Source organism: Chiloscyllium plagiosum, chromosome 11, assembly GCF_004010195.1.
Source record: "Chiloscyllium plagiosum isolate BGI_BamShark_2017 chromosome 11, ASM401019v2, whole genome shotgun sequence".
NCBI lineage: Eukaryota > Metazoa > Chordata > Chondrichthyes > Orectolobiformes > Hemiscylliidae > Chiloscyllium > Chiloscyllium plagiosum.
The window spans coordinates 67,621,982-67,637,516 of NC_057720.1; the positions used below are offsets into that span (position 1 = coordinate 67,621,982).

The 15,535-nt window shown below is 38.8% G+C and overlaps 1 protein-coding gene across 1 annotated transcript in view; it reads left to right on the plus strand.

Annotated features, from left to right (window-relative positions):
• The window catches only part of dph5 (diphthamide biosynthesis 5), a 73,020-nt gene extending 59,981 nt beyond the window's left edge, over nt 1-13,039 (plus strand). Inside the window, exons 6-7 of the mRNA XM_043699670.1 lie at nt 2,158-2,261; nt 12,765-13,039. Of these exons, the coding sequence (XP_043555605.1) occupies nt 2,158-2,261; nt 12,765-13,000 (340 nt within the window). The 3' untranslated portion in view covers nt 13,001-13,039. The remainder of the gene's footprint in view (nt 1-2,157; nt 2,262-12,764) is intronic.
• The last annotated feature ends 2,496 nt before the right edge of the window (nt 13,040-15,535 follow it).

Consider the following 15,535-nt stretch of genomic DNA (forward strand, 5'->3'; position numbering starts at 1 on the left):
TCCTTAAAAAAGAGACTGTGTTTCTTTTCTCATTCTCCCTCCATTCCACTCCCCTCTCCTTTAACACCATTAAAAGTGAAATTAAGATGGATTCGGGTAAAGTTAATAGTTATTTTTAATTGCCCTAACCTACTTCCCTCATACAATATATACACCATACAATTGGTTTTTAGAAGTTAATGTAAATTAAAGAAGTATTTTGTTAAACTTTTCTCATGCAGCTTTTCTTGTCAGGAAATGATATAAATTTTAAGTTAGTTAGATATATAATGACCCTTAGACTCATACTGAAGCTAAAGTCAACTAGTTCCCATTTAAAAAAAATTCCAGACAGACTGGAAACGAGCCAGTATTTGAAATGTATATTTCTATTGTGTTTATTTTGGATGACAATCTTGAATTTTGATTTAGATCTCATCCTTCAACAAAGAACGATATATTGGAATTGTTCATTACAAATTACAACTTCAGTCTGTCACAAAATTACCACATGTTAACTGGACAGAAACCATTGTTCTTAAAATGCTTAACACTGCAGTATCACATTTTATGTAGCTTTAACTACAAATTTTAAAACCAATTGTTAAATATTTAGTTTGTTTTAAATAATATTTTCTTTTTGCCCATTTGCTGTAAGTCTTCCTCCTTTGTCCTAATCTAAAAGGAATAATTTGCCATAGTTTCCTAAGTTATGTGGGTTCTAATAGTTTTCTGGTATCTGAAGAAAACTAGCCACTTGTTTTCTTGTGGACAGTGATGGTGAGCCAGCCCAGCTCCATCCCGTGCTTCCATTTGTTTTGCTCTTTTGGTCTAACCAAGTTTTTTAGTCCCTCCAATGTCACTCTGATTGATTGTAATTGCTTCATTTAACACAGATGACTATGACTTTTCTATCCAACAGAGCTCAGTATCCGTCCATGTATTTCTCCAGTGACCTACTGAGTGATATGACATTATTCAGTTGTAACATATTTCGTTGGGAAATATTGACATCTAAAATTAAGCTTCACTGTTGAATTTCAGAAGCAAATGTTGAAGCAAAGCCAGTTTTTAAAAATTGAATTCCTTTAGATTTGCATCTTTGATTTTACAATTTTCATTAAATTGTGGAATTTGTATTTCCTCTCTCTTAATACTAGATTGTAGCAGTATGTCTTGTCTTTTGTTACTCTTATTGCATAGCTGGATTGGATTACTTATTTCTTCAATGAAATATAGTACCTTTCCTAGTAATTTCATGCAAGCCTTTTTAAGTCAAGCAGAGTATTCAAGTTCTATACAAAATAAAGGTTTTTAAAGTGTTGTAAAAGTAAAGTCTTAAGTTGTAATGATGCTGCTCCTTTAGCAAGGTTAGGTTGTCCTTAGTCTTTTTTTCAGGAGTTCTTAAAGAGACAGACTCTGAGATGACTGGGGTTGATCGATTTGAGAATGCTTTCAAGTTTAAAGAAAAACACTTGTACAATGAAAAGGGATGGCCACTTCTCCCAGCTTAGCTTTTCTTTGGTCTAGTTGGTTTGGTTTAGCAGTCGGGCTGTTCAATGAAAGCAATCAGTCCGTGAGGCTGCTGATCCAAGAAACAGCTACTTGGAAGAGGGTGTTCCATGCTGCCATCCCCCTCTCCCCTGTAAAACACTGTGTTTGATTTTACCTTTTGTGCCAAGGAGTGTTTATAGAGCTTGTTGCAAATATTTGGAACAGTGTCGTTAGGTTGGGATGATTTGTTGGGTTTTCGGATAGGTTAAGTTATTCTCTATTCTGTTCTCTTTTGTTGTTTGTGTGTCATTCGGTAATCTTGTAAATAAATTATGTTTTATTTAAAACTAAGTGGTTGGGCCAGCTGCATCCCTCCTGGAATATCCACCATACACCTGCTTAAAACAGGTGTAAAGTTGTCATAGCAAATCAGTGAAAAAAAATGGCAAAATAAAAATGTTAGGGTCCAGGCTACTTTCTTGAAATGTTTTGATGAAGTCTGGCCTGGTCCATAACATAATCTACCAAGGCACTCTTGTTTGATTTCAAAGTTAACAAGAAATTTCTGTTGTGCTGGTGCAATATTTTTCTTAGCTTTTTTTAAGTTGGCTGAAAAGACATAGAGCATTAGTTATGAAAAAAAAGTGAAATAATATTATAATGGTGAATGATTGATTATTTTAGGGGGAAAAAGATCTTTGAGCCTCCCAGGTTTATGTCTGTGAATCAAGCTGTAAAGCAGCTTCTCGAAATAATCGAAAATCGAAGAGATAAAGGAGAGGAGCTGGGTGAGTATAAGCACTTCTCTGTTTACTAATGAGATTGTACAAGAGTTACATTTGTCAATGAAATTAGACATTTATTTGAAAGGGAACGGAATATAAAAGCAGGGAGGTTTTGCTAAAAGTATACAAGGTATTAGTTAGAGCTCAAATACCGTAACGCGGGTTGGACCTGTACTCATTGGAGTTCCGAAGACTGAAAGGAGCCTTTATTGAAACATAGGGATCCTGACAAGCTAGATGTAGAAAGATTGTTTCTCCTTATGGGAGAGTCTAAGACCAGAATCCAAATGCTCAGAATAAGGGGTCGCACATTTAAGACAGAGATGAGGGTGAGTTTTTTTTTTCTTAGAGTATTGTGAACCTGTGGAATTCTTTACCATCGAGGGCTGTCGAGGCTGGATCATTAAATACATTCAACGCTGAGATAAATGGATTTGTAATCATTAAAGGAATCAAGAGTTGTGGGAGAAAAGGCAGGAAAGTGGAGTTGAGGGTTATAATCAGCAGCCAAGATCTCATTGAATAGTGCAGCAGGCTCAATGGGCTAAATGACATATTCCTGCTCCTATGCCTTATTGTCTTAAACAAACATTTGTTTTCTGCAGCTGAATTTTGGTCAAAGAAGAATTTACTTTAGGACATATTATCCCTTAGACATCCTCCAAGGACATCAACAATACCTTCAGCTTGCGCTATGAATGCAAGTACAAGCAATAGACTACTTAGCCCCTAAAGCCAGTTTAGACAGAGTGGACACTGGGGGGATATTTCTATTAGCAGGAGAGACTAGGACCCGAGGGCACAGTCTTAGATTAACGGGAAGACCCTTTAGAACAGAGATGAGGAGAAACTTCTTCAGCCAGAGCGAGGTGAATCCATGGAATTCATTACTACAAAAGGCTGTGGTGGCCAGGTTGTTGAGTATTTTTAAGACAGAGATAAATAGGTTCTTAGGAATCAAAGGTTACGGGGAGAATGGGGTTGAGGAACTTAGCAGCCATAATTGAATGGCAGAGCAGACTTGATGGACAGAATGGCCAAATTTCTGCTCTTATGTCTTATGGTCCCTGTGTTTGATTTTCCCTTTTATGCCAAGGGGCGTTCATGGGGATTGTATTTGGAACAGCGTCATTAAGTTGGGATGATTTGTTGGGTTTTTGGTTAAGTTAAATAATTCTCTATTTGGTTCTCTTTTGTTTATGTGTCATTTGGTAATCTTGCAAATAGGGGTCTTGACAGAGTAGATGTAGAAAGATTGTTTCTCCTTATGGGAGAGTCTAGGACCAGAAGCCAAATTCTCAGAATAAGGGATCGTACATTTAAGACAGAGATGAGGGGGAGTTTTTTTTTTCTCAGAGTATTGTGAACCTGTGGAATTCTTTACCATAGAGGGCTGTCGAGGCTGGATCATTAAATACATTCAACTCTAAGATAGACAGCATCTTACGTCTTATGGTCTAAGATCATGGCTGATCTAACTGTGGCCAGAATTCTACTTCACTATCTACACCATTTACCCTTCGACTCTCTTGATAGTCATGATCTATCCACTTAAAAGTGGCTCTCCTATTCTCTGATTGAAGAGAATTCCACAAACTCATGTTCATTTGAGAGAAAAAAAGTCCTCTTATTTCCATTTTAAATAGAACGTCTTTATCTTTAAACTGTCCCGAATTCAGGTTTCTTGAGTTAGAAGTAGGGAGTAGGCCATTTGGCCCCATGAGCCAGCTCTACCATTAAATAAGATCATGGCTGACCTGACTCCACACTCCCACCCACTCCTAATCATCTTTCGCCCCCTTACATCAAGAATTTACCTACCTCTCATTTGATCATTTTCAAAAACTCTGCTTCTACTGCATTTTAAAGAGTTTGAAAGACAATCACCTGTTTTGGAGAAAATAATCTCCTTCATCTCATAAAAGTATACATCCTCTTAACATCCATGATGACATCCCACTCAGAAACTCTGTTTCGTTATGATCAGCTCACTTCTCAATTCTATTGGATTCAAGTACAACCTTTCCTCATAAGCCCCCCACCTCGTTTCATCTTAGGAATCAAATGAACCTCTGTTGAACTGCTTCTGATCCTGTATCGTTTCAAGAGTAAAGACATTATATGTGTGTATTGTGTATGTATGCTATGTTCAATTTTGGTCACCTATGCATTTTACATCTGAGTATTAAAACCAAAAGTGTGATTAGTCAGGAGTTAAAGTCCTGTTGAGTCCTGAAGATGGGAGTTGGAGATGATGTTGCTTGTTAACAGGGAACTTTTTAGGCAAATATACAAACCTTTCCAGTAACAGGATTTGAGAGGCTTAAACTTTCAGGCAGACCCTGGAGTCCTCTTTTCTGTTACAAGAAGACTGATTGAAAAGTTCAGAAAAGTATAATTAAAGATCTTCAGACTGCAGAGGAGTTTTGATATGATGCTATCCATTAATGAGTCACATATGTTTCACATCTTATTAAGGTAGTGCGTGAGAAATCAAGCTTGGAGTGTCACAAAATTAAAGTTTTTAAAAGCAATACACAAAATCCCCAAACTATCTGATTTTCCGACTGTGGTTGATAGGAAGCACAGACCAACTTACTATATTTAACAAAAAAAAAATCACTTTTTATTACGGGCCATTACATAAATACTTCAACTAAATTAAGTAAACTAGACAAATTAAAACTCTAATCCCCTTATAAATTCCCTCTCACCCAAATACATGCACATGCACCAAAACAAACGTAAACATGAAGTAAAACACAGGCAGAAGGAAAAGCAAGGAAAACAGTCCTGTAGTTTTTGTATAAGCAAGATCTTTGGGTTTGTTTTTGCCAATCCAAAATCTTCTCCTTGATCTTTTTCTGAATGCGTCTGGTTTGCTAGAAGCACAGTGTGGCTACTTTGTCTATGAGAGGCTTCTGCCTTATCCAATTCGAAGTTACAACTTGTAGCATCGACTGAAGGAAATATAAGGTGGCTTTCTTCAGGTTTAAAGTAGTTTACTGCAGACAACTGTGAGAATGTGTTTTTGGCTGCTGCAGATCTGGATTCTCTTCTGGCAGAACCATTTTCTCTCTGTCTCTCATTCACATCCCAAGCTGTTCAGATAACTGACAGATGGCAGGCAGAGATTTTTGTCATTGGTTTGTAGACTAGTGGCGAGTAATCAATCAGTTTCACATGTAAATAACTCCTCAATTCCAATTCACCTGCATGTTGCTTGAACCCACAGATACACAAACAGGGTTCACAAAGAGGATCGCATTCCTTACTTCCAGACATGCAGCCATCTTTGTAAATTCTTGGTTCAAATCAGTTCTTTCTCATTTCAGTCCACAGTTTTTTTAAAAAAAGCGTAACAATAAAAAGATACAGTCTTTAAATAAGTTAACAAGGAATCTTCTACCCCTTTAGTGAAAAACTGTTGAAATCCAATTGTGTCTTTTAACACCTTTGCAGGCATAATGAGTTTATATATATCTGTTTTGTTATCAGGTTGGCTGCTGAGACAGATGGTCTGGTTTATCTGTGTTTCACTGCTTTGCAATGTGTTCCCATGATAATCAGTGCAACATTTGACAAGCGTGTTTGATCTAGATATGTCCCTTTCAATATGCTAATAGTCTCCAGAATAGTTGTCAACTTGTAAACTAAATGTTCTGTAGGTATTTTAAAAATCTAACAAAATCCATTTTTAAACCAAAACAAAGTTTTTAAACAATTGAAAAAAGGTTTGTGGACATGACAAGATGTATTATCTTCCTCTAAATGCATTTGTGGTGAAATCTGTTTTTATCTATCAGATATATCGACACAACCTGGTGTCTCTTCAAAAGAAGATGGAAGTAAATATTGCACAATTTACAGGCACAATTCAACCATAACTGCATAGCAGAATTTTCCAGCTGAATATCTTTATACCTCATTAAGGTTTAGCTAAATGCTCTAAATACACATGTTTGGCTTCACTAAATTAGACAAGGGTGAAGGTACAAACAAATAAACTTAACAGATGTCCTGTGATAAAGCAAACAGGTATCTCTAATTGCAGTTCACAGCCTGTTTCTTCATCTTGTTTCCCTCTTTTCTTAGTTCATCCAGGTTCAAAATCCAGTGATGTGTCATTTTAAAGTCAAACTAATATACTGGGTTTGAAATTCCATGCAGCTGCTCTAAACATTGTGTGTAAATTTCAGTTGAACGAACTTCTTCTTGGGAAATGGTTCAAATATATTTGTACCTGCAAGTTTGATAACTGAACAAAACACTGATGTGATGAAGAATAGCAGCCTTAAAATCATGGTGTGATGCTGATCTCAAATTAAATCAACTGTGTGAGCAGGACCAAAAAAAAATCTCACACTGACTTTTTCTATTTTTAATAAAGGTTATACAAATAAAAATACAAGTTATGTGGAATGTGAAACCCTTCTGGCCTTAAATCAAATGTAATAGGTTAATAGTTCATGTTCTGTATTTCAGCCACAAAACTACTCTCATTCTTAATCAAAATGCTTTTACTTTAATAAGTATCCCTTCCTGGTTTTCTTATAATACAGTTGTCAAGAATAGTTCCTGTATAAGGAAACTTTGATCACATAGCAAAAACAGAAATACAAATATGACCAAATTTCCAGTGTGATAACTCTGGTTCACGATGCCCTTCAGTCATAGAGTCATACAACACAGAAGCAGACCCTTCTGTCCAACTTGTCCATGCCGATCAGATATCTGAAACTGATTTAGTCCCAATTGCCAGCATTTGCCCATATCCGTCAAACCCTTCCTATTCATACATCCATCCAGATGCCTTTTAAATGTTGTAATTGTATCTGCCGCCTCCACCAGCTCGTCCCATTCAAGCACCACCCTCCTCATTGAAAAGGTTGACCCTTAGGTCCCTTTTAAATCTTTCTCCTCTCATCTTAAACCCATGTCCTCTAGCTTTGAGCTCCTTTACCTGAGGGAAAGGACTCTGTCCATGCCTGTCATGATTTTATAAACCCTTAGCCTCTGCTTCAGGGAAAATAGCTTCAGCCTATTCAGCCCTCCATATAGCTCAAATCTTCAATCCGAACAACATCCTTGTAAATCTTTTTTTGAGCCCTTTCAAGTTTAACAACATCTTTCCTTTAGCAGGAAACCAGAAGTGGATTAAGTATTCTAAAAGTGGCCTCACCAATGTCCTGTAGAGCTGCAACATGACATCCCAACTCCTATACTTACTGCACTGACCAATGAAGGCAAGTGTGCCAAATGCTGCCTTCACCACCCTCTCTAGGTGCAATTCCACTTTCAAGGAAATATGTACCTGCACCCCTAGGTCTCTTTGTTCAGACACTCCCCAGGGCCCTACTATTAACTGTATGAATGCTGCCCTGGTTTGTCTTCCCAAAATGCAACATCTCATTTATTTAAATTAAGCTAAATTAAGTCAGAAAATCATAAAATCAAACTCCATTCCTGAGATATAGAGCATAGTTTTAACCATATGTTGGGGGTGAGGTAAAATTTCCAAAAAAAGTCTGAAATGCGACATGAGCCCACCTACCTAATAGTTTCAATGGAACATGTTCCAAGGTGGCAGGACTGCTAGGTCAGTCATTTAAATGTTTCCATAATTGAGTCAAGCCAGAATACTGGTTGTAACAACCTATGCATTGAGTTGTGTCGAACTCACCAGGAACAACAAGGGAAGAACACACACGGCAGTGATTGGTCAATGAAACTGACTAGTTAGAAAGCCTTTAAACAATGGACCTAGCTATGTGATGTCCTGCCTTTAGGAAAGACTTGTGCTCACAGCACTTGTTCTGCAAGAATTAATTCATCTACCTGAGGGATCTTTAGCTTAGCATGGTCAACTTCCCTTCTGTGAGCCTATACTTCAGTATGTGAGCAATTTCTGGAGCTGTAATAATGACCTACGATGGGGAACAAGAGCAGCAATTAGGAGATGAACCAGGGGCAGTAGTAATTGTAGCAGCAGGAGCAACAACATAGCTGCCTTTTCTGTAGCCGTATGTCATTTCACAGGATGGATGAACTCCCTTTCAGAGAATACATTCATTGGATTAGCTTCCTCAACGTGACTGGGTAACAGTGCCTCAGGAAGCTGAGACCTTCCTGACAGATCAATGCTAACATTAGCCTTCTTGAATATATCTTCCTTTCCCAGTGGACCAGGTGGGCACACGTTGGCAGTTGCCATAAAGGTTAGCATAATATCAATTTTGTTTACCTCTCCTTGCTTGCAGGGATTTGCTGGTGATATCTGCAGGATTTCACTTCCATTCAGTGTTCCTCCCAGCTAATCGTTGCCACATTTCTCAAGACCACCACTTCCATCAACTTCGACACTGAGGCCAATCAGACCAAGTGCTCGCGCACTTGCTGCCATGGCTGAATTCCCACTGGTACAGGGAGTCATAGATCGTACAGGTGGCAAACAAGCCACCCTAAGATAGGGCCTCAAGTATTTTTCAACCAGAAGGAATTTCACTCCATCCATATTCAGCTCGACTGGAGTGAGGGTTCTCACACAGATCTGTGCAAGGCATCTTGGAAGCTGCCATGTTTCTTTCATTGTCTTACAAGGGCTCTCTTCCGAGGTCTTGACTCCTGACTTCTGTAAGGAACTATATACACAAGAAGTGTGATAAATAAGATTGAACATCTGCCAGTGCTGATAGCCACATGGAAATATAATGTTGTGGCAATAACAGAGACCTGGCTCAAAAAATTGTCGCGACTGGGCATGACATATTCCTGCATGCAAGGTGTCTAGAAAGGTGAGGAAAGGAGGACAGATGGTAATAATGATAAAGAGAATATTAGACTCTTAATAAGAGAGAAAGCTTTACAGGAGTTAAGATCAGGATCTAAAATCAAAGCAATGCTTGAGATCTGAAATAAAAGCGCTGGGGAAACTCAACGGGTTTGGAGAGAGAAACAGTCAATGTTTCAAGTCCAATATGACTCTTGAATTACTAATTCTGTTTCTTTCTCAACAGATATTACCAGACTTGCTGAGTTTCTCCACCACTTTGTTTTATTTTAAGAGCAGTGTCTGTCATATTTAAAGATAAGAAGTAACAGAGGTACTATATATTGCTGGGTGTAGTCTATAGGTCAGCAACTAGTGAATCCAATTTAGATGGGTTTTGCAGGGAAATTGGAGAACTACTAGAGAGCTACAAAAGCTATAAAGTAATAATTGTGAGGGATTTAATGAATCTAATGTAGGCTAGAATAATAGTAGTATAAAATATAGAGAAATGAATGAATTTTTCAAGTTTGTTCAGACGAGTTTTGTTGCTCATTATGTTTCAAACTCAACATATACTTTTGGGAATGTGTTTCAAATGGATCAAGTATCATTTGGGGTACAATGGCCATAGTGTCTTATGGTTTAGATGGCTAAGAGAAGTGGCATGAAACAATCTAGGCAAAAGTAATTAATTGAAGGAGGTTCAATGTTAGTGAATTAAAAATAGTTTTGTCCAGATAAATTGGAATCAAAGATTGACAGGCAAATCTGTAAAAGAACAATTTAAAGATCAGAAAGTTCAAGTACAATCAAGATCTATTCCTAGCAGAGGGAAAGGTACAGCAGCCAAAACTAAAACGGTCCAGATGCCAAAAGCGCTCAAGAGTAAGGTTAAAAAGGTTGTGTATGACAGATGACAGGTTCAAGAACAAATGAGAACCAGGCTGAATGTGGCAAGTGCAGAGGGGAGGAAATAAAAGTGTCAGAGTATAATAGACAAACTAACTTAAAAGGGAACCAAAAGTCTTCTGTAGACAATATATGCAGTTAGTTAGTGCGTAGTAAGCTGAAGCACAGATCAAGCAGAGACCAAAAATGAGCTCCTTGCATTAAGCACAATGACATGGAAGACCTGTCTTTGCCAAGAAAGAAAGTACAATCCAAATCATAATGTAAGAGGAAGTAGTTGAGGTACTAATTGGGTAAATAATTAATGAAGGGAGGTATTAGGATGATTATGCTTAAAATTGCTCGTCACCAAGGCCACTTAGGAAGCATTGGAGAATGCTGAGAGCAGCAAGAGTGGAAATTCTGGAGATACTGGCCATAATCTTTGTCGTCTAAATCAGATACAAAGGATATGCTGGAGAATTCCAAATCTTACAGCCTTGATTAAAATAGGTGCAAGGAATAAGCAAACAACCACAGGCCAATTAGTTTAATGAGGGAGAAGTTTTAGAAATGATAGTCTAGGACAAAATTAACAGTGACTTAGACAAGGATGAATTAATTGAGGAAAACCAATGCACATTTGTTTCTGACAAATAATTTTTACATCTCTAGGTGCAAGTTGTTGAAGTAAAAGTGTGTTTGGTATGGTACACACAGACTTCCAAAAGGTGTTTGATGAAAGGTGACATAGATGGATTACCAGCAAACTTTAAATCCATGGAGTATAGGGGAGAGTCACAGCATAGATATGAAGTTGGCTAACTAACAGGAGACTGTAAGAAAGAAATATAGTGGAGCTCCCAGGCCTATTAGAACCATTGTGTATCAGGACAGTTTTGAAAATTTGAAATCAATTTGACCCAAAACCTTGAAGTATTGTGAACTGTGAGGAGGATATTGAAAGACTTCAAGAGGACAGAGGCTGGTGGAATGCCAGATGAAATCCATGCAGCGATTATAGTGAAAGTATGAAGTGTTGCATTTTGGAAAGAAGAATGAGATGAAGCAGTTCAAAATATAGGAAACAAAAAAAAGGTGCATGAATGGAGAGACCTAAGGGAGAACATGTGTACAAATCTTTGAATTGGCAAGGGGCCATAATGTTCAAAAGTAAGGAAAGTCTGATGAACCTTTATCTAGCACACGTTTGGCCAATTCTCTGCATGGCAATTCAGAATGGATGTGAAGACTTGAATGATTATGAGAATATTTATGAGAATGGAACCAAGGGTAAGAGATTGTAAAAATTGGAATTGCTCTTGTCAAAGAGAAAGGTGAGAGGAAATTTGATGGAGATGTTCAAACTCATGAGGGATCTGAACAAATTAATAGGGAAGAAACCATTTCCATTGAAAGAATGTTTATGAGCGAGCCTATCACCATCACCCCCCCCACCTTCATCTACCTATCACATTCCTAGCTACCTCCCGACAACCCCACTCCTCCCACTTATCTCTCAGCCTCTTGTCACCCCCATTCCTGATGAAGAGCTTATGCTTGAAACGTCGACTCTCCTGCTACTCAGATGCTGCCTGACTGGCTTTTCCAGCACCAGACCTTTTGATACCATCTCTCCATTGCCTACATCAATTGACTGAACCACCGTGACAGTATCCAGCAACAGCCTCCTCAGCAGCAGTCCCAGTGAATGGCTCTGTCTGCATGGGAACTCTACATATTTCTGGAGTATTGTGCTCTTTACTCCAATAAGGTACAGCAGTGTATTTGGATGTGAAAAAGTGGAATGTGTGGAGATGATGGAATGACAGCAGATATGGAGAGTGAATGAGATGTATGGGATCAAGATGGCACTAACATGAGTTCATAAAATCCCTGCAGTGTGGAAGCAGGCCAGTTGGACCATCTGACACTCCAAACAGCATCCTACCCAGACCCGCCTTTGAGACCCTATCCCTGTAACCCTGCATTTCCCATGGCAGCTGCACCTAGCCTGTACATCTATGGGCAATTTAGCATGGCGAGTCCACCTAACCTACACATCTTTAGTCTGTGGGTGGAAACCAGAACTTCCAGAGGAAACCCACGCAGACACAGGGAGAATGTCACTCGAGGGTGGATCAAATCCTCAAACCCTGCTGCTACGAGGCATCCGTGCTAACCACTGAAACACCATGCCACCCCATTGGAGGTGTTCACATGGGGAGGCAAGGACATGTCCTCTTATTCTGCTAAGACCTCTTGCTGCCTCGTCGGCTTTGTTCTAGCAGGCTTCCCTGCTGCCTTTCCAGGTTGTTCAGGCTAATAATACTGCTGCTATTCATATTGCTGTTCCTCCAACTGTGAATCTGCAAAGCAAGAGTGGCTGTGAAGTGAGTATAGCATTTAGAAGCTAAATAAGAGAAATATTCAAATTTGAAGATTCATTGTACTTGATTTCACATTGAAATACTCCCCCAGTCAGCTTCTCAAACAAAAACCATAGCAGATTAACTTTTGGCCAGGATGGTCCAGTGTTTCCCATTTTAAAAATTTGTCACAGTCCTGGTTACATTATGAGATCATACATTACACTGTAATGAGTTCTCTGCTCCTTTCTGGTGAGTATTTCTGCTGCCTCAAATCAAGTGCATAGATAAACCAGCATTGTCTGGGAATGGGCATTAGTTACACTGAAACAACTTTGACAATGTTACCATTCCATTCTCACTAGCAAGTTAGATTATAATCAGTGGGTGGAAATTCTGTCTTGTTCATTGGCGAATATACTTGAAGTCTTTGAACTGTCCAGATTTGTGAAGCTCTTGTGTCTTTCTGTTATGCAGCCCTCACTGAAGAGACGTTGTGTGTTGGACTGGCCAGAGTGGGTTCCAAAAATCAGAAAATTGCCGTTGCAACCCTACAGCAAATGGTGAAGGAGGATCTGGGTGACCCTTTGCATTCTCTGATCATCACAGGCCATATGCACCCTATGGAAATTGAGATGCTTAAGCTATTTGCTGTGGACAATTCAAGTTTTAATAAACTTATAACACTTGATGGGTCAACATACTACTCATAGCAAATAAAAAATAAAGTGTAATTTTCAGTTTTGATTCAAGTTTAGTGCTTCATTGCGAGTTAGACCACTTTTGGAATATTGTGTGTAATTCAGGGCTCCCTCCAATAGAAAGGATGTGGTGAAATGTGAAAGGGTTCAGAAAAGATTTACAAGGCTGTTGCCAGGGTTGAAAGGTTTGAACTAAAGGGAGAGGCTGAACAAGCTGGGGATGTTTTCAGTGGAGCGTCGGAGGCTGAGGGGTGACCTTATAGAGGTTTATAAAATCATGAGGGGCATGGGTAGGGTAAATCGACAAGGTCTTTTCTCTGAGGTAGGGGATTTAGGGTGAGAGGAGAAAGATTTAAAAGGGACCTAAGGGGCAACTTTTTCCCACAGAAGGTGATGCTTGTATGGAATAAGCTGCCAGAGAAAGAGGTGGAGGCTGCAACATTTAAAAGGTATCTGGATGGGTACAATTACAGGAAGAGTTTAGAGGGATATGGGCCAAGTGCTGGCAAATGGGACTAGATTAGTTTAGGATATCTGGTCAGCATGGATGATTTCGACCTAAAAGTCTGTTTTCATCTCTATGACTCTATAAAAGAAAAGTTGAAGTAATTGATATGAAAAATAATGAAAAGCAATTCTCCTGAAGATTTGAGTGGCCTGTTGTCTCCACAGTTGCTGACTGGCCTCTTGAGCATCAGTTTCAAGCATCAGTTTTTCTTTACTTCAGTTTAAAAAACCTATAAAATTCTAACAGGATTAGACCAGGTAAATACAAGGAAAATGTTCCTGATGACCAGGATGTCCGGCACCAGCGATCACAGTCTCTGGATATGAGGTAGGCCATTTAGGATTGAGATGAGAAGAAATATCTTCACTCAGAGTGGTGAGACTATGGAATTCTCTGCTACAAAAAGTGATTGCGGCCAAGCCATTGAATGATATCACAAAGGTGATAAACATAATTCTTAGGGCTAAAGAAATCAAAGGGTATGATTTAAAAGCAGGGACAGAGTACTGAGTGGGATGATCAGCCATGATCATATTGAATAGTGGAACAGACTCAACTGGAAGATTGGCTAATTCCTGTTCTTATTTTCTATGATTCTATGTTTGCTTTATATTTAGAACATAGAACTGTACAGTATAGGAATGGACTCTTTGGCCCATGATGTGTCAAACATGATGCCAAATTAAACTAATCTCTTCTGCCTGCCCTTGGTCTATATTCCTCCATTCTATGCATATTCATATGCTTATCTAAATGTCTCAAACTCCCCTATTGTACCTACCTTCACCACCATCCCTGACGGCGTGTTCCACACTCCTACCACTCTGTGTAAAAAAAAAACTTTCCCCTCATGTCTCCTTTGAACTTTCCCCATCTCACCTAAAATGCATGCTGTCTAATTATAGACATTTCAACTCTGGGAAAAAGATTCTGACCGTTGACCCTATCTATGCATCTCATGATTTTATGGACCTCTCAAATCTCCCATCAGCCTCCACTACTCCAGATAGAAAACAATGTGTGTTTTTCTAGCCTCTTCTTGTAGCTCATACCCTCTAATCCAGGCAGTATCCAGGTAAACCTCTTCACATCCTTTGTGTAATGTGATGACCAGAATTGAACGCAGTACTTTTAAGTGTTGCCTAACCAAAGTCTTATAAAGCTGCGACATGACATCCTGATTTTTGTACTCAATTCTGTGACCAATAAAGGCAAGCATGCCATATGCTGCCTTTACCATCCTATTTATTCATGGGGCCACTTTCAGGGAGCTATGGACTTGAACCCCAAAATCCTTCTGTACATCAGTGCTGTTCAGGGTCCTGCCATTAACTATACTTTTCCTTCACATTTGATCTCCCAAAGTTCAGCACCTCATACTTACACATTAAATTCCATCTGTCATTTCTCTGCCCATACCTGCAACTGATCTATATCCTACTGTATCCTTTGACAGCCTTCTACTTTATAAAGTGAGTCCCTGAAATCATATGTTTTGAGTTCTCTGAGGAGTTAGATTATGGTTCGATATTTTTTAAAGAAAGCAACTACCACGACCCTGGTAGAATGTGAAGTATCATCACTTTAATCTCTAGGATAGTTAATCTGACTTTGACCACTCCTGCACCCTCTCTATTGTCTTTTCACTTTTCCTAAGCTGTGGGTGCACTACTCCAGTTGAGCTGAACCAGAAAGTTTACCATAACTTGGCTTTGTACTCTCTGCCTCAATTGATAAAGCTCAGGATGCCATAAGTTCTATAAAATACTCTCTTGTCTTGCCACCTTCACTGGAGATTGATTTATGCTACATACATTCAGTTCTGTCTGCTCCTGCACTCGTTTTAGAATTGTACCTTTCATTTTACACTGCCTCTCCATGCTCTTCAAACAAAATTAATCAATTCACACTTCTCTGTGTTACATGTCAGTTGTTACTTGTCTGCTCATTCCACCAACTTGTCTGTGTCTTTTAGAGATCTATCCTACACTCATGGTTCAGAATACTTGCAAGTTTCATACCATCTGCAAATTTTGAAA